This window comes from Octodon degus, unplaced genomic scaffold (assembly GCF_000260255.1).
Source record: "Octodon degus isolate 3935 unplaced genomic scaffold, OctDeg1.0 scaffold00069, whole genome shotgun sequence".
Taxonomy (NCBI): Eukaryota; Metazoa; Chordata; class Mammalia; order Rodentia; family Octodontidae; genus Octodon; species Octodon degus.
In genome coordinates this window covers 9,610,673-9,629,972 of record NW_004524645.1, presented here as the reverse complement: position 1 = coordinate 9,629,972, position 19,300 = coordinate 9,610,673, and the positions used below count along the sequence as shown (strand labels likewise).

The 19,300-nt window shown below is 47.7% G+C and overlaps 2 protein-coding genes across 4 annotated transcripts in view; one reads left to right on the top strand and one right to left on the bottom strand.

The window, feature by feature from the left end:
- Positions 1-19,300, top strand: part of Ctps2 (CTP synthase 2) — a 73,806-nt gene that overhangs the window by 41,553 nt on the left and 12,953 nt on the right. For all 3 annotated transcript variants that reach the window (XM_023719573.1, XM_023719572.1, XM_012515545.2), the window contains one exon: positions 12,584-12,680. In XM_023719573.1, the coding sequence (XP_023575341.1) occupies positions 12,584-12,680 (97 nt within the window). The remainder of the gene's footprint in view (positions 1-12,583; positions 12,681-19,300) is intronic.
- On the bottom strand, positions 5,055-6,112 carry S100g (S100 calcium binding protein G). Its single transcript, XM_012515542.2, has 3 exons — positions 6,048-6,112; positions 5,604-5,747; positions 5,055-5,273 (listed from the first exon to the last, which is right to left on the bottom strand). The coding sequence occupies exons 2-3, from the start codon at positions 5,736-5,738 to the stop codon at positions 5,169-5,171; spliced, it is 240 nt and encodes a 79-aa protein (XP_012370996.1). The 5' UTR covers positions 5,739-5,747; positions 6,048-6,112; the 3' UTR covers positions 5,055-5,168.

The following is a 19,300-nucleotide window of genomic DNA, read 5'->3' as shown; positions in this document are numbered from 1 at the left end:
TTTTTTTTTTTGGTGGAACCACGGATTGAACTCAGGCCCTTGTGCTTGCTAGGGAAACACTTATTCCACTGAGCCATCTCCCTGGCCCTATTGCCAGTTATTTCTTAATGGAGCTTGTTGTTTTGTTTGATGCTTGGTTTGTTTGAGACAGGTTCTCACCATGTAGTTCAGGCTGGCCTTGAATCCATTGTGTAGCCCAGGCTGGCCCTGGCAGTAAAAGTGATCCTCCGACCTCCGCTTCTCAGTGCTGGGATCACACATGTGCACCACCATTGCCTGTCTAGTAATGGAACTTCAGAATGCCCGCTCATGTTCTCCTTCCTGCCCGATGGCTCAGGGCATCACAGCCTACCCTCCACCGCTGTCTCTTTAACCATTTCTGCCCCTTGAATGGAGACCACACAGCTTGGAGTGGGTCCATTAGGAATCCTGAGTCAGGAGGAGGGTCAGACTGCTAATAGTAAGTGAGTCATTACATGCGTACTTCACAGCTAATGTATGTACATATGGGCTTATTTGGCTTTTTGAGTCAAGGTTTCATTATGTTGTTCAAGCTGGCCTTGAGATCATTATGTTGCCCAGGCTGGCCTTGAACTCACGGTGATCCTTCTGCCTCAGCCTCCTGAGTGCTGGGGTTACAGGCATGCCCAGCTAAAGCTAATGTATTTTATTTTATTTTTGACAGTTTCAAATCAAATTGGTATGACAGTTTCAATAATTAACACATTGCTGTACAAGATGCAGACATGGTATCCTATTTACAAACACTATTACAACAAATCCCTCTATTCATTAAGAGAATGTAACTATATATCCTAACCATTTTGAATGCACAGATACAAAATGGACATTCATCTGTATCCCCTTTTTTATTTAGTTCCGTCACCTTATCAGATCCAAAAGCTATAACTTTTGTTGCATAGGTCTTGCTTTACCTTGGTCTTAACCATCCAGCAGAAAAGTATAAAAACGAAATATAAGAAGTAAAGCCATGCTGTTATTTTGAGCTGTAGGGGACTCGGGTCTACAATTTCTGACATTGCCAGTCAAGCGGAAGACCCAATACTATTATGGGCTACTGGACTCTTTTAGAATATTTTGCTGAGTTAACACACCTATAATAAGCTAATGGATTTTAAAAGATTTTGTACCTTGAGTTCAATGAGAAATGCCTCAGAAATAGGTATTTCAAGCACTTGAAAGATTTTCTGCAGGAGAGATGATTGAATGTTAGTGGGGAGATGCTGTCTTATTTTCAAAGCCAGCCCTTGTCAGAGTCCTGTGTGGTGTGCAGTGTAAGTGCACTCCCGGCACAGCTCTGCTTGCTACTTTTCTTCTTTTGTTTCCACACATGAGAGAAAACATGTTGTCGTAGTCACGTTCTCTTCACGGAGACACAATATCTGACGCCCACAACTCTAAGAAAGAGAGGTCCACTTGACTCAGTTTGTAGTGGTCTGAGTGCAGTCTGCTGTCTCCAAGGCAGGGTGGCCTGGGAATGGGACAGACCTCTGGAGATTGCAGAAGGGAAACAGGGACAGTTCTGGGGAGATGGGAGGGGCCTTTTCCAGGCCACGCCCCCAGTGGCCTCTCCTCCCACCAGGCTCCACCCTACTCCCCACTGGCTCTGGCTCATCATTGGTCAATCTATTGAGGAGTGTCACACCCAAGGGCCAGGTCCAGCCACCCCTGTGAGTGCAGGGGTTTTGGGGACATCTAGCTAGAATCCATGATACATGCAGCGCCTTCAGTTCCGCACATGCCTGACCCCCTCAGCCAGTGTGCATTACCTGGTTTTGCTGCTGTTTCTCAGTCCCAGGTGCCCTGCACTGCACGAGGTTGCCGAGGGCAGGAGGGGGCCCTGCACATGCGCCCTGTGCTTCCTAGGGCTGTGCACCTAACAGGGCTGGAGCTGGGTTACCTGGAAGTTCTGGTCATTTTTCAAGGAACTGCTGTACTGTTTTCTATTGTGGCTGTGCTACTTTACTTTTTCTCCTAAAGTGTGTAATGGTTCTTTTTTCTTCTCATTGTTGCCAGGTTATGGTTCTTTTTTTTTTTTTTGAAATGATAAAATGCTGGTATCTTTTATAAAAAAATGTATTTGGTACAGGGTCTCACTATGCAGCTCAGACTTGTAGTGATCCTCCTGTTTTCAGCCTCCCCAGTGCTGGGATTACAAGCTCGTGCCACCGTGCCTGGACTCGGTGGTCGGCTCAGGGTGCCTGGGAGTGGGGCCGGCGTGGCCTTTGGTGCCAGGGGTCGAACTCGGTCCCTGGCTTGCCTAAGCAGGCATTTTTTTTTTTTTTGAGACAGAGTTTCACTGTGTAGCTCAGGCTGCCCTTGAACTTGCATGATCCTTCTGCAGGGTGTCACCAAGCCCAGCTCTTCTCTTTTGTTATGTTTTGTTTTTTTGAGATAGGGTCTTGCTCTATAGCCCAGGCTGGCCTCAAACTTGCAGGGATCTTGCCTCAGCCTCCCCTTAGCCTCCGGAGTACAGCCACTGCCCTGCATACCTTCCAGGTAGAAATGCTGCTTTTCCCATTAACCGTTTTTTGGGTTTGATTCCAAACTTGCTGGCTGGCCGTGTCAGAGATGTTGAAGTTGGTGTCTTATGCTCTTGCTTAGTGCCTAGCCCGCAAAAGGTGCCTTGTGCATGTTGGAGCTGAAATAGTGTGTGTTTACTTGGGAAGGGGCTGAATTGGGATGTTAGGATGAGCTGCATACGAACCTTAGCACACACGACTCCAACTGATGATGTTTAAAAGGAAGCTGGGACCGTCTTAAAGTATTAGAATGTCCCATTTAACAATGTTAAAGGATAATTGATCATGGCTGGATAGTGTTATCCTGGGAATTAAACCAATTAACACATTTCATTGATTGGATAAAAGGAGCCCCATATTGTTGTCGACTCAATAGACAGCCTATTGTACCCAGAGCCTGGTGCTCACAGTCTCATGACCAACTGGAAAGAGACTTGCTTTTGGAGACAGGGTCCTTCTATGCAGTTCTGACTGGCTCTGAGCTTCCTGTGTAGCCCAAGCTGGCCTCCAGCTCACGACAGCCCTCCTGCTACAGTCTCCAGAGGGCTGGGGTTCTAGGAGCACACCACCACGCCTGGCTGGTCATTTGTTCTCTGTTGTAGGACACACATTTGTATAGTCGAAAAGCCCAAATGTCCGCTGAGCCATCCAGTGAGACGTGGCTCTCCCTTCCCTACCTCCAACTGCCTGGCTGTGTCCTGACACCGCTGCTGTTAGTTTCTGGTGTGAACTTACAGATTCCTCTTCCCTGCGTATTTCAGCAAATTGAAGTATATGTCTTTCCTCTGCCTCCAAGTCCTTGTTACTTGCTCGTCTTGTGCCTGGCCCAGTCTGACTTCCCAGGTCCTTACAGCAAGCAGAACTCCCATGTCTCTGAGGTTGAGCTCGCCAGAGGTGACTGTGGCCCTGTCTGGTGTGGGGAGAGGCTCCTTTTCCGGCTGGACAGCCACCGTCCCTGATCTGGGTGTCAGTGTGAACACGTGTGCTGCCGGCCATGTCAGAGGGCCTCCAGGCTCCTGGGAAATGATGACACCAACTTGATGGACTGGCCCAGCTTGTGTGTATAGTTAGGACAGGAAGCTGGGCATGGTGGAGCACACCTATAATCCCAGCACTTGGGAGGCTGAAGCTGGAGGATTTCTGTGAGTTTAAGACCATCCTGGGCTACATAGTGAGTTCAAGGCCAGCTTGAACTAAATAGCAAGATTCTGTCTTAAAAAACAACAACATTTTTTTTTGACACAGGGTCTTGCTAAATTGCTAACTTTCCCATTATTTTAATGGTAGGAAAGTTTATTTGAAGAAATAAAAGTGAAGAGTAAGGGAGGAACTGGCTTTGTAGAGTGATCTTGGGTGGGGAGGAGGAGAAGGAGGAGGAAGAGGAAGAGGAGGAGGAGGAGGAGGAAAGGAAGGAAGAGGAGGGGAAGGAAAGCCACAATACCCTAGCTTGCCCATTCTGGAATGTAATTTATGATTATCCTGCCTCGGCTTCCCAGAGTGCGGGGATTATAAACATAGGGCTCCACACCGAGATTTCTTTTTCTTCCTTTCTTTCCTTTTCCTTTTGGTTTTTGCAGTGCTGGGGATGGATGGAACCCAGAGCCTCATACATTCATGCATGTGAGGCAAGTGCCCTACTACTGCATTACACCATAGTTCCACTTTTTAAATCTTGAAATTAGATGACTTAGACTAATATAAGTTTAGTCTTTTAGTGTTTCATTTTATGAGTCCATGTTTGTAGTACATAATTGAGCATTCATCATGAGAAGCCGGGCATGGTTGCATGCCTCTTTTTTGTTTGTTTTTGTGACAGTCTCTCTGTGCACTTCAGGCTGGCCTTGAGCTCACTTTGTAGCCCAGGCTGGACTTGAACTTGGCAGGGATCCTCCCGCCTCAGCCTTCCGCATGCTGGCTGGGATTACAGGTGTGTATTACCACACCTGCCCAAGGTACATCTCTTAGTCCTGGCACACAGTAGGCTGAGACAGGAGGATCACCAGAAATTCATGGCCAGCCTGGACTTTGTAGTGAGTAGTCTTGTCTCAAAAAACCAAAACAAACAAACAATGCAGATATGTTCACTATGGGTAGCCGGTCTGATGTAAGTAACATTATCTCTATCTCTATCTCTGCATCTACTTTTTTTGAAGGATTTTCTTTTTCCTGGCTGGCTTAGAATGCCTTCAGGGCGGGTTTGGCTGGCTTGAGTTGTGGGGATGGAACCACAGCAACCTGAGCCTGACTGCTTTATTGAAGCAGCCACTTACAGAACTGAGCTAAGGGGCAGGCCCCCTGTATCTACTTTTTTTGAGACAACATATTGCTATATATTCGAGGCTGGCCTCAAACTCACAGTGATCCTGTTGCCTCAGCCTCCCAAGTGCAGGAACGACAAGCCTGCCCCACCATTCCTGGCGACACCTCTATATTCTTTTCGCATCCCCTTCCCCTCCTCTGGAATGCACTGAATTCTGACAGTCAGTACTCAACAAAGGCAGCAGTGTGGAAAGTCCTTTATTGCTAGTAACTGGGCCAGGTCATGCAGTTGTGAAGAAGTCATTCCAGGGCACCATGGTTTCCACACAGGCTGGAGTCCTGGCCTTCTGCTTTGCATGCCCTTCTTTAATGGGATAGCTTTTTGACAAACACTTGGAATTCTTCAAAACTGACTTCTCCATCACCATTCTTGTCCAATTCTTTGAAGAGGTCATCTAAGGTGCTTGGACCCTAGTTTCAGAGAGAAAGGGAGTGACAAAGGAAATGAAATCAAGACCGTACTACCTGATATTTTTCTTTTTGAGTCCAAGCTGACCTTGAACTCACTATGTAGCCCAGGCTGTCCTCAAACTTGTGGTGATCCTCCTGCCTCAGCCTCTTGAGTGCTGGGATCATAGTGTTTGGGGAGTGCAGGACCCTCCCCACTTCTGCTTGCTGTACCTCTGCCTGGAGAGGTGGGGAGGGGGCAGAAGGCTGGGCCCCACCACTCTTGAGGGCTGAGAGTGTCACAGATGGTAGAGCCCTGCTGTCCCTTGCCCTCCCACTGGCCACAATGCTCACCTTGAGCAAACTGGGGAACTCTGCTTGGACCAGCAGCTTCAGCTCCTCCTTCGACAGCTGGTCTGGGTCACCTTCTTTGGCTGCATATTTTTCAAAAATGCTCTTGAGCTCCTCGGGAGACTTTTTAGCAGCCATAGTGATGTCCTGCAAACAGAGCAACGTGAGCTTCACCAAAGGCTCCTGTGCAGTGTCCGCTGAGTGTTGGCAGTGGCCTGCAGGCCTCTCCCCTGGCAAAGATGCAGAGAGAGGGAAAAAGGCAGGAGGAGGAGGAGGAGGAGGAAGAGGAGGAGGAAAAAGGGAGGAAGAAGAGGAAGAGGACAGAGCATTGGGTACAGTGGCGCTGGATTTTCCGAAGTGTTTTAAAGAGAATTCTTGTGGGGCTGGGATGAAGCTCAATGGTGGGGTGCTGGCCTAGCAAGCTCACGCCCTGCAGACCATACTGACCTGCTCGGTGACAGCACAGCTCTGGGAGTCAGCAGACGCTTGAGCCACAGTGAGGACTGAGTGCTTTTATAGGCCCCAGACACACCACCCTGATTAGGAGATTTTCCTTTTGTTTGCCGCTTAAGGGTAATTATTAATTGTTTCTGAAACCCAGGCTTAAGACTGCATGAACCTCTTAATGAAGGGCAAGATCCACTGGCGGGCCGCTCTCAGGTGTTCATGGTCCAGAGTCCTGGGAGCAGGTCTGTACGTGTGTGCCCCAGAGTGTACTGTCCCTCTGGGGCAGAGCCAGAATATCTGCTTGCAGTTCACATTTTGCACTTAGCTACTTGTGCAGGATTACTTTCAACTCATATTTAGTTGCATATTTAGGCTTGAAAAATGAGCTTTCTTCATATCCAGAGAAAATATTATCACAGAAGGACAATAAGACACAGCTTTCTCAGTGACAGTCTGGCCCTTGAAGTCCTACTCTGTGAGGGGTTGAGCGCTGGCATGAGTGAATGGAAGGATTGCTTCAGACAGAGGCATGAGACATGCATAGGAAACACACACACACACACACGCACGCACAATCAGTGGGGGCTTTATTTGGCAATGCAAGATTACTAATTTGGTTGATTTGCTTGTCATTTTTCAACATTTTTGTTATTTGTTCTATGTCTCCTTTTCTTATGCTTTTTTTTTTTTGAGGCAGGGTCTTCTTGTACAGTTTGGGCTGGCATTGTACTCGCTATGTACCCTAGGCTGGCCTCAAATTCCCAGCGATCCACCTGCCTTAGCTTCCCATGGGTTGGGTTTACAGGTGTGTACCACCATGCCTGGCTCACATTATCCTTTTTCATACCCAATATATTTTGTGAAGCATTTAAAAAGAAATTAGGGAAACACTTGGCTTATGCTCATATAATTGCAAATGCTTCCAACTTTTTGGAATTGTCAGGATTTAAACTTGGAGACAAAATTGAGCTTCTTGGGCTGGCCAAATGGCTCAAAAGATTAAAGCACCTGCAAGCAGGCGCAGGGACCCAGGGTTTGATCCTGGGCCTGCCATGCTGGCCCCACCCCCAGGGTGTGCTGAGATGTCAGTTGAGACTGGGCATGGTGACGTGGACCTGTAATCCCAGCTCTTGGGAGGCTGTAAACAGGCGGATCACTGCAAGTCTTATCTAGTAGTGAGACCCTGAACACCCTGTAGACCCTTCCCTAAAATACAGAAAAAAATACCAAAAAAAGTTGAGCTCCATTGGCAAGAGTTTCATGAAATAACTAGCATAGCCAGGAGTGGTGATGCACACCTGTAATTGCAGCACTCAGGAGGCTGAGGCAGGAAGAGCCCTTTGGTTTCTAGACCAGCCTGAGCTACAGAGGAAGTTCAAGACCCTGTTTCAAAAAACCAAAAGAGCCCCCCCCCCAATAACTAGGACATTTCCAGGGGACATGGGTCTAGTGCTGATTCACATGAAGGAGTTCCACACCAAATTGGACAGCTCCAAACAGCTTTGAAACCTTTTTCTACTTCCACATGTAGATCATCTCTAAGCCAAAGCTTGCCCGGTTATGCTGTCTTCCTCTCTGAGGATTTGAAGCTCTAAATTTCTAAGAATTTATTTATACTGCAGGGCAACAGGACCCTTCTGGAGCTACTCAAGAGCACCCTGCTGGTGCTGTGCAGTCTTGTACGGGTTGTCAGTGTTTGGACTCAGAAAAAGTGGCGGTGGGGTGACCAGTGTAGAAGACGGAGCAACATGCAGGCCAGGGCTAAGACAGGCCCTTCAGTTTTAGCTGTGAAATTTTACTCAAACGTCTTCTGATTCTGGCAGTGCTTTTTAATCAAGCTTCCAGAGAATTTCCGGTGCTTTTATGTGTAGGCTCTGTTCTCCTGGGAGGAAGTGGGCTTTTGTGACTAATTATAGTGAGAACTGTCTTTTTCCTCAGTGTCGTTAAAAATATTTCAAGTGTAAAAAAAAAAATTAAAATTGGGCCAGCCAAATAGCTCAGTGGATTAAACCACTTGCAAGCAGGGGCCGGGGGTTCGATTCCCAGGCCTGCTGTGCCGGCTCCATTCCCAGGGTGCACTGAGATGGTGTTTGAGACTGGGCGTGGTTGTGCACGCCTGTAATCCCAGCTCTTGGGAGGCTGTAAACAGGCAGATCACTACGAGTCTGATGTCTGATCTAGTAGTGAGACCCTGAACACCCTGTAGACCCTTCCCTAAAATACAAAAAAAAATCCAGTCTACAGAAAAGTGGCAAGAATAGTACAGAGATCAGCCATCCAACGCTTCACTACTTTAACTGAGAGCTAATGTTTCCATCTTTACTTCCTGTCTCTCTGGAGCACATGAAAATCAGTTGTAGGGCACCTGGGTGCTACCCCCAGCTCCAAGTGCTGCCATGTGTCTCCTATGGAGAGGACATTCTCTTGCATAATCAGAAAGCCATCATCGCAGCTCAATTCGTATCTCCCCGGTTGCTTCAATAGAATTATTATTTCTTTCCTTTTTTGAGGTAGTGTCTCTCTATGTAGTTCTGGCTGGCCTTGAACTCACTATGTAGACAAGGCTGGCCTTTCATTTATGGCGATCCTCCTGCCTCAGCCCCCTGAATACAGGGATGATAAGCCTGCGCTACCACGTCTGACTGAAGTAGCATCTTAACTCACCAGTTCTCTCAAATTATCACCTGTGAGCCAAAAACTGTTGGGTAGGTTGTCATAGTTCTTGTGTCTATATCGAAGGGATGACTTTAATACCCATAGATCATAGGGCAGGTAACATGTCTGATATAAACACACCGACCTTGCACAACGCATATGGTGCATGTAACATATATACTTTCTAAGCAGCATTTTTAGTGCAGTACTGGATAAGAGCTTTTTCACCTACAATCAGGGTGTGGAGGCGCATGCCTGTCATCCCAGTAGTCTGCAGTACAAGGCCAGTGTGGACTACACAGCAAGACCCTGTCTTGAAAACCAAAATAAAACAGAAGAGCTGTTCAGGTTTCTGGTCTCATTTCAAGGGAAACCCCGGGATGAGATGGGCCTGGCTATGCAGCAGAAGTCGGAACCAGAGCCAGTGCCGCCGGAACTCTGCAAATAGCTTGCACATGTCCTCAGCCATGTCTCTTGAGGTTGTTTTTTCTTCTTCCCCACAGACTCCAAATACAGAATGCACTAATAGATATTGTCATGAAACATTAACCCAAACTGTACGCAGGCCTGCGATAAATGCCGGGCGTGGTCCCAGAGTGCGTTGTGAAACGGGAGAGGGGCCGCACAGCAGGTACAGGTTGCTCATGGAAAAATGGAGAGGCAAAGGTTACTGACTGCCTTGAGGTTCAATTGCCTGATCTTTGGACAGACTTGATTTTTTTTTTTCCTAGGAAAACCAAGAGTAAGGTATTTTCTTTCTTTTTTTGTGTGTCTTTTTGAGATAGAGTCTTGCTGTGCAGTTCAGGCTGGCCTTGACCTCACTTTATAGCCCAGGCTGGTCTCGAACTTGCAATGATTGTCCTTCCTCAGCCTCCTGAGTGCTGGGATCATAGGTGTGGAAATTTCAGAAAGATCCTGCAGGCCGAATTGCAAACATCGTGACAAAGGACAGCTTACCTGCCCCCTGTACTGGTGCCTGGCTCCCTGGAGTCTCCGGCAGTTTGCTTTCTTGCTCCTTCCAGTGTTTGGCTTGTGCTGTCTTTCGACCTCTAGGCCTCTGGGGCTCTGTCTTGGTAGCTGGGTTCCGGGGCTTCCAGGCCCTGTTCACTGAGTGTTTTCTTTGTCCCATAGGTGCAGTATTGCCCTAGGACCCCTCCTTTTGTGCCCTCGTCATTCAGTCTCCTCTGGTCCTGGCCCACTGTGGCCAGGGAGGTTACAGGGATTATTACCCTTGGGTCCTGGGGTGCTCTTCTGGAATGGGTTATGCTCCCCATAAGGGATGAGTGTGCCTTCTTGTCCTGAGACCATGTGATGCCTCTACTGTATTATGACACAGCAAGACCTTTAAATTGGTACATGCCTGTAACTCTGTTCTGGAAGGCTGAGGCCCAAGGATCCAAGTTCAAGCCCAGCCTGGATAACTTAACAAGACTTTGTTATTCTTTTTTTTTTTTTGGCTCTGAATGCCTTCAGGGCAGATTTGTCTTTTTTTTAAAATCATTTATTTATTTGCTTATTTATTTGGTACAAGGTCTTGCTACAGAGTTCAGACTTGTAGTGATCCTCCTGTTTCAGCCTCTCCAGTGCTGGGATTACAGGCATGCATCACCCTGCCCAGGGTTCTGGGGCAGGAATGGCATGTGGTACTGGGAATTGAACCCGGCTCCTCATGCTTGCCAGGCAGGTACTTAGACCACCGAGCTAACAAGACTGTTTTAAAGTTAAAAAAAAAAAAAATATATATATATATATATATATATATATATATATATATATATATGAAAAAGAAAAAGGGCTGAGAGTGTAGCTCAGTGGGAAGGCAATGTTTTCAGTTCCCATACCACATGCACGTGTGTGCACGCGCACACACACACACACACACACACACACACTCAGCCTCAGTCACATCTGCAAAGCTGTATGCCAGTAAGGTTCTAGGTTCTTTGGTTCCAGTACTGGGATGTGGTGAGACAGGAGGGAGCATCCTGCCTAGGATCTGTGAGGCCGAGGGAGGAAGCCTTGGCTGTAGCCCATGAGTAACTCACATGTGCCCGGCCGTGATGGCTAACACTTGAGTGCCATCCAGGACGGGCTCTGGTCTGCTGACCCACTTTGCATTCTTGCTGTGGGCTGCAGGGAGCATCATTGGAGGTTAGTGCCGTGCCTCCCCTTTGTGTATGCCTTTACATCTCCTAGAGCTTTATTGATCCTTTTAAATTTTCTTACTCTATATGCCTGAGTTTCAAAAAACAGCCAGGTGTAAAGGTGCACGCGTGTGATCCCAGCACTTGGGAGGCAGAGGCAGGAAGATTGCTGGGCGTTCAGGGCCAGTCTGGGTTACTATCCTAACTCACAAACACCAGAAAAGGAAAGGTAGATATGGGCATCAGGTGACATCCAGGATTTTGGACAGATGAGTGGCCAACACAGTCTGTTGTGGTGCAATGGGCATTTCCCTTTTCCATGTCAAGTCTAGGGGCTCGCAGGGTGTTGGGGAGCATCATGCTGGGGGGCTCCTCTGCTTGGCCAGCCACACTGCAGAAGGGGCCTGTAGGCACAGCTGTGCTCCCATCTCTCAGGCTCTGTGTGTCAGCGAGTCTAGGAACACAGCTCTTCTGGTTTTTGGTTGCTGAGTCAGTTTTGGTCTGAGAGACCAAAAGCTGTCATTTTTGTTGCTGTTTCTGTTTCGAGGCAGGGTCTCCCTGTGTAGTTTGGGCTGCCCTAACTCCCTTCAGTAGGGTCTTCAGCTTGTATGTTCGGTAAGCTAATGCTGTGGACCCTCTTCCCATGGCAATGGTCTGGATCTCTGCTCCCTGTTACCTAGATTTTACTTACTGATTCGGCTTTCTCCTGCAAGCGAGACCATGCGATATTTAAGGTTGTGCATCAGATTTTCTTCACAGAACGTTGTGCTCTCAGGGTGCGCCCATTTGCCTGCAGATGACTCCGGTTTATCCTTCCTCAGGGCAGAGCAGAGCTCTATTGTATGAGGGGGAGAATATATGAAAAGAATGAAGGTGTGTCGTGTACACGGAACAACTCCCTATGATGAGTGTATTCGTGCTGCAAACTTGGACTAATAAAAGCTAAAAAGAAGCATACTATGGGAGCTGGCTGTGGTGTGTGTCCCTGGGATCCCAGCACTTAGGAGGCTGAGGCAGGAGGATTGCAAGGGGGTTGAAGCCGGCCTGGCTGCTCAGTGAGTTTTAGGCTAGCTCTGAACTACACACCAAGACCATGTCTTAAACACAGGTACTACAAGGCCTCCCTGCTCCAGGGTGTCAGAACCTGAACTTCCCTGCACTTGTGGCCCTGGCCACGCTGGAGCCGCTGCCATGGTCCTCTCTGCCATCACCGACGATGTCAGCAGAAGGTTGGGCGGCCAGGGCCCTGTGTCATCTCCCCGTAGTAATCCAGCTGCAACCAGTGGTGGAGGGGACAGATGTGCAGCTGCTGTACCTGTGACCCAGGAAACCCAGTCCCCCTCCCCTCAGCCACTCCTGTGGCTGACTGGGGACACAGGGTTCAGATGCTCTAAATGCCCAAGCTGATAAGATGGGACATTTTCTCAGAAGCCCTTAGCTCAGGAAATTCCGTGTGTGTCTCGAGGTGCTCAGCATGGGGGAAAAAGGCGAGGCTGGCGGTGGCCGTGTGGTGGGCTAACCCAGCTGAGCTCTTCTAAGAGCATCTTAGCAAAAGTGCGAGCTTGGGGCCTATCAGCCAAACAGTGGGGAGGCCGAGGCAGGAGGATCGCTGTGAGTTTGAGGTCAGGCTCTGCTGCATAATGAGACCCTGTTTCAACACCAACGAAAGCAAAGCTTGAAATATGAGCAGTTCTCTTGCTTTTAAGGTGGTAAACCTGGACTGTTTTCTTTCCCAAGGTGATTGATATGCCAGAACACAACCCTGGTGATCTTGGTGGGACCATGAGGCTGGGTCTGAGAAGAACTGTCTTCAAAACCCAGAATTCCATATTGAGTAAGTGTCTGAGATGGCTTATGTTAAACACGCCTTCTGCCAGAGGCTCAGCCCTGTCCCCTCTGGTGGCCTCAGGGACTGAGTTTCCCTCTCCCTGCACCCCTGCCCTGGGGACCCTGCGCCCAGTGTTCTTGTGTCTAGGAAGATCGCCTTGAGGTGCCAAGCTGCAGGGTGAGTGTGCCTTTGCTTGGGACCTAACATTGATTGCTCTGCTTTGCTGGAGGCTGAGGCTGGGTGATTACAGTGAGCTTGAGCCAGCTTGGCATATGCAGCAATACCGTGTCTCAAAAACAAAACTGACTGGGGTTATAGCTCAGTGGCACAGTGCCTGCCTGGCAAGCACAAGGTCCTGAGTTCAATTCCTGGTACCAACAAAGCAAAACAAAATAGCAAAACAACCACCAGAGCTCTTAGTTCAAGGGAGGTGTCCACTCTGTACCTTTGTACTCTGCTAGATTCTGTAGATCTAGCAGGGAGTAGTACAGGACCAGCTCTGCCATCCCAGGGCTACAAAACAAGTGGGGAGCCAGGCTTGGTGGTGCACACCTGTAATCTCAGCACACAGGAGGCAGAGGCAGGAGGATCATTGAGAGTTGGAGGCCAGCCAGGGTAACAAAGTGAGTTTAAGGCCAGCCTGAACTGCACAGTCAGACCCTGTCTCAAAAAGACAAACAAAACCCTAAAAACCTGGTGGGAGGAGTGGGAAAGGAGAAGGACAAGGCTCTAAAGAAGTGGGATGCAGGGGCCCCAAGGTCTCTGGCCTCAGCGCCATACTCTGGAGTGCTGAGTCCTTAATGGGAGCCTCTCAGTAGTAGGCTTTGTCCCGGGTTGCTCGCCTAACATGCAGTGTGGTTAAGAAAAACCCAACAAAAGTCAAAGACAGGTGTGTTGTTTTACACCCATAACCTTAGCCCTCTGGGTGGCCAAGGCTGGAAGATTAGAAAAACTCAAACCTAGTGTGGGCCGTTTAGTAACTTTTAGGGGGCAATATTCTTGCTCTGTAGCCCAGGATGGCCTTGAACTCATAGTGATCCTCCTGTGTCAGCTTCCTGAGTTGGGAGTACTTGGATTACAGGGGTGTGTCACCCACCTTGCTCCTGATTTCGGTCTGAAAGAAAAGGGCCCAGGATGTAGCTCAGCACAGAGGCCTGGATTTGATCCCAGAATTACAAAACAACGGAGCAGACCAACAAGAATATCTTGGGAGACTCTTGACTCAGGGAAGAGCAAGATGTGGAGTGTGAGTTTCTCCTTTAAAGACAGTGTGTGGGTAGGAGCCCCCTGGAGGGAGCGTGCCCCTCCCCAAGGCTGCCGCCACGCCCAGACACAAGTCTTCCTCTTGTCCTGTGCGCAACAATGAGTTTGGCTTTCTGATGTTTTCAAATACTCTGAAACTGTTCAGATAATTGCCTAAGTCACAAAAGCAGTTAGTGAAAAAAATTAATGTTTTAAAATTATATCTGCTGGAAAAGATTCGGAGATAATTGTGCTAAGCTTTTTCAAGAGCATTGTGTTCAACATATCTAAAGACCTTGGAAATAAGACAAATGTAAGATTTATTTTTACTTACAGTAGACAAAAGTAGTGCTGATGCTTTTCTATGAATTTTAAACACAGTACCAGAGCTTATTTAAGACATGCTTTTAAATAGCTTTAGCGATATAATTCACATGCCACAGGACTCAGTTCTTACTAGTATACAGTTGCCTGGTTTTTGTCAGATTCAGAGTTGTGCTGCCATCCCCACAGTTTCAGAACATACTCTTTTTTATTTTTTGAGATAAGGCCTTACTATGTAGTTTAGGCTGTCCTTGGACCACTATGTAGCACAGTGATCCAAGTGCTGCGATGACAGGCATATGGAACCATAGCTGGCCTGTAGTCTTTCATCATAGCCTAACTTCTTCACCTATCTGCTCTTCATGTCTATTATTTGGGCTCATACTATTTCTCTTCTCTTTTTTGTTGAGACCAGGGTTAGCCTTAAATTTGCAGGTGCAAGAACTCCTCCTGCCTCTGCCTCTGGGTTAGCTGGGAATGTGAACACCATTCTGCTGGGCTCTGGGTATATAGGATTTAATGGATATTGAGTTTAGTGGAACTCATGTGCTAACTCCTTTCCTATTCAGAAGCATTTCAGGTTGGTTCTGATATATTATTAGAAAATTGCTGACTCAGGCATCCTGGCACTGTCCCTTTGGATAGGTTTCCAGGACTTGGGTGATTAGGCAGAAGGGTAAGGACACTATTAAGACTGATAGCTCTGTGGAAGGGTTTGAAAGAAGGGGTCGGTTACAGTGACACTCACAGTGCTAGGGCTCCGGCTTTCCTAGCCTTGCCCGTAGTGTGGTCTTCTCTCCACTTTCTGTAGGGAGGATGGAGGAGCCCATGCTTCAGGGCTCCACTGCACATGTCCTTTGGGTGTTGCCCAGTAAGCCTGTACCTGCCATGTAGACTCATGTGTGCTTGGCATGCATTAGCATGTCAGCTTGGAAATAAGTGCTCTTTCCCCCAGTATCTGGCCTTACTGGCTAAGTTAGGGGCCAGAACACTCTTGTTATTCTCTCTCTTGTTTCTCTGTCTCTCTGTGTCTCTCTGTGTGTGTCTCTCTTTTGAGATAGAGTCCCACTATGTACTTTAGGCTGGCCTTAAACTCACTGTATAGCCCAGGATGGCCTTGAACTCACTGTGATCCTCCTGCCTCAGCCTCCCAAGTGTTGGGATGGCAGGTGTGCGCCACCATGCCTGGCTTAGGAAACTTTCAGTGAAGGCTAGTAAGCAAATGACCATGGCTGTGTTCCAGTGAAACTTTATTCATGGCCACTGAAATGGAATGCCCTGCACTTTTCTGTATCACTGGAAGTTTTTCAGCCATTTGGAAGTGTAAAAATCATTCTTAGTTTGAAGGCCTAACAGAAACTGGGGACTCATATTTGACAGTGGATCAGGCTATGCTTTGTGAATCCCAGAGAGGTGAAGGAGAACTTCTCAGCCAGGAGCAGTGAGGCACTGCTTGGAATCCTGGGATTGATGGAGGTCAAGGCAGCAGGACCTCTGTAATTCCAAGGCCAGCCTGGGCTACACAGTGAGACCATACCCCCTTCCCCCCAAAAAAAAACCCCCAAACAAAACCCCCTCTTCATTTCCTCATATTAAAGAGAAGGGCTTGACTAAGACATAGGTTCTGATTTCCTGTTAAAGAAAAGCAGAGTTTGGAAGGCAGAGTGGAGAGGCCACTAGGAAGTGGTGTTGACAGCCCAGTTATGGGCTCTGGTCACATTCTGGGCATTGATGTGCAGAGTGGTGAAGTGGAAAAGCTGAGAGCGGGCTGGAAGGAGTGAGGATAAGGCAGAGCAAGTCTGGGCTGGAAAAACTGCTTTTGCTTTCTTTTCTCTTATCCCAGCACTGATACCGAACAGCAGCTTCTAGTTTCTAGTGAGATTAGATTGTTAGGAAGTTTTAAAAAAACAGATACTTTGGCTGGGTTAATGAGGTGATTTGCAGAAGTGTTTAAAAGTCATTTGTCACTGCTGATCCATGTGTCCCAGTATGCTTCCTGTCACATGTGCCTGGGCCAGCTGCTCACTGAGGTGTGTTTGGTAGCATAGAGGCATGGTAAAGGAGTAGGGTGAGCGCTTACATTTAAAATAATTATTATGGTTAGGGGCCGGGGAGATGGCTCAGTGGAATAAGTGCTTCCCTGGCAAGTGCAAGGGCCTGAGTTTAATCTCTGGTTCCACAAAAAAAAAATTATTATGGGTCTGGGAAGATAGCCTGGTAGTCTAAGTGCCTGCCTGGCAAGTGCAAGGTCCTGGGTTCAATTCCCAGTACTGCATGCTATCCTGCTGTGCTGGCCACCGAAACTGGGTGTGGTGGTGCACGTTGTAATCCCAGCACTGAGGAGGCTGGAAACAGGAGGAGCCCTATGAGTCCAAGCTAAATAGTGAGACCTTGTACCAAATAAAAACATAAATAAATAATTTTTAAAAATTTAAGAAATGATTATGGTAGAGGACACATTGCTGCAAAGCCCCTTCACAATCTCCACCCTGGTTCCGAGCACAGCGAGCCGGTCATCCCTGCCACTTGCTGCAGTGGCTCTCGAGGCCTCTCCCCCCGTGTCTTTATTTGCACCATCATGACTGCTGTGATCACCTGAATCCATTCAGAATGTTCGCTCTTCCCTGTCATTTTGCCTTTGGGAAGAGCCAGGAGTCACACAGTACCAGATCCAGTGAACAGAGTGGGTGGGGACACCGCAAAGTTTTTCTGATCTGCCTCTCCAAACGATTGCTTGGCAGCAGCACTTACTGTGGTGTTTTTTTTTTAATTGGATGCAAGGTCTTGCTACACAGTTCAGACTCATAGTGATCCTCCTGTCTTAGCCTCCCCAGTGCGGGGATTATAGGCGTGCACCACCAAACTCGGTTTCAGGGCCACACAGCATGCTGGTATGGTATGTGGTACTGGGGATCGAACTCAGGTCCTTGTGCTTCCCAGGCAAAGCTTTTGCTGCCAAGCTATCTCCCCACCCCTCATCGTGTTTTGTGTCACAATTTAGGAAGACCATTAGGCAAGAGGGCTCCAGAACTGCAGCAGCAGGCAGCAAGAACCATGGGACAAGTGTGTTTGAAGCCAGGAGAGGATTCTGAGGGGGATTTACAGCCAGATGTCTTGTTACAGTAATATTTTTCTTTAATTTAAACACACACAGGGGAGCCGGGGAGATGGCTCCATGGAATAAGAACTTCCCTGGCAAGCGCAAGGGCCTGAGTTCAATCCCCAGTTCTGCCAAAAAACAAAAACAAAAAAAAAAAAAAAAAAAAAAAAAAAAAAACAAAACAAACACGCACAGTGTACTGGGATCGCCCCTCATGGATCAAAGACATGACCTAGTGATAGGTGACATCCATACCCTTCCTATCGATAGTCCTTGTCATCTCACCGCTGGCAGCTGCAGGGTTCTGAGCACAGCCCGGGTGCCACACGCTAAGGGACCAAGGGTTGCTCTCTTTCTGCTGTGTAGCTTTGCTCATCTCTGCACCTGTAAGTGTTAGAGAAGAGCGCCTGGACTCAGGTTATGCTTGTAAGGCTAACTGGATCCTCCCTGTGGACCTTAGACCCTGTCTGGAGAGGAGATGGTGCTGCTCAGGTGGGGGAGGGAAAGTGTTGGGACAGGCTCAGGGGAACTGCTGTAAGGAGTGCTGGCAGTGTGTGCCTGTCAGCCAGGCACTCCGGAGGCTGCAGCAGAGCTACACTGTGAGGCCCTGTCTCAAAACAGAACAAAACTGAGAAATAGGGCCAGAGGTTTAGCTCAGTTGTGCAGTGCCTACCTAGCAAACATGAGGTCCTGAGTTCAATTCCTAGTACCAAAAAAACTCACCAAAAATCAAACAACAACAACAAAAACCTACCTGGAAAAAAATGAGTGGTTTTGGCACATACCTGTAAAGCTAGCACTTTGGGAGGCTGAGCCTGGAGGTCTTCAAGTTCAAGCCCAGCCTGAACAATCTAGTGACTTAGCAAGACTCTGTCTCAAAATAAAACATAGGAAGGGCTGGGGATATATCCCAGTGCAAAGACACTGAGGTTCTATTCCTACTACCACCAAAAAAAGAAAAATATATATTATTATTATTTTAATGTATTTAGTAGAGTTTACAGGGTCTACAGGGTCTCATTACACAGATCGGACTCATAGTGAACCTCCTGTTTTCAGCCTCCCAAGTGCTGGGATTGCAGGTATGTGCCACCAGGCCTAGTCTCAATCACTGTCTTGGATTAAAGCGCTTAGGGCGTGTGTCACCATGCCTGGTTTCAGGGCTGGCATGGTGTGCCCAGGGTTCCAGGGCTAGCTCAGCATATGGCACCTGGGATTGAACCCGGGTCCTTGTGCTTGCTAGGCATGTGCTTAGACTGCTGAGCTATATCCGCAGCCCAGAGTATGTATTCTTCATGTTATCCCTGCCCTGTCCTCTTTTTAAACTTTACCATTCCTTCTCTTCTTTAATGCATTAAATAATCTGCTCTCCACTATGACATATTTCCACATGTGCAGCTTGATGTCATCATTCAGGTTCCAATTCTCATGTCAGTCTCAGATATACATACAACCACTTCGACCACTTTGCAATTTATTAAAATTCAGGTCTCTTCTTAAGTACCTCAGCAGAACATATACTATTAACTATTTTCATTAATCCAATAGGAGGTTTTAATTTGCTGACAAAAAGCATGAAGAGTATGCAATTCTAAATGTACAAATTTATTATTTTATGTGACAAGAACAAATGGTGCTTGAAACTAATACTCACTAAAAGAGACAGTGATGAAATAAAAGTACGTTGTAAAGCAAAAAAAAAAAAATCACCTGCTTAGGCAGATGCAGGGGCCAGGGGTTCGTTCCCCGGGCCTGCTGTGCTGGTCCTGCCACCCCCCACCCCCGGCCCGCGGGTGTGCTGAGTGAGCAGTTGAGACTGGACGTGGTATCGCACGCCTGTAATCCTAGCACTGGGGAGGCTGTAAACAGGAGGATAACTACAAATCCAATCTATGCAGTGAGACCCTGTACATCCTGTACACCCCATGCACCTTGTCCTAAATACCAAAAAAAAAAAAAA

Coding starts and splice junctions, on each gene's coding strand:
- S100g (XM_012515542.2), bottom strand. CDS start 5,738: ATGGCTGCTAAAAAGTCTCCCGAGGAGCTCAAGAGCATTTTTGAAAAA. Junction 5,274..5,603: donor AGTTCCCCAGTTTGCTCAAG/GTGAGCATTGTG, acceptor CTCTGAAACTAG/GGTCCAAGCACCTTAGATGA.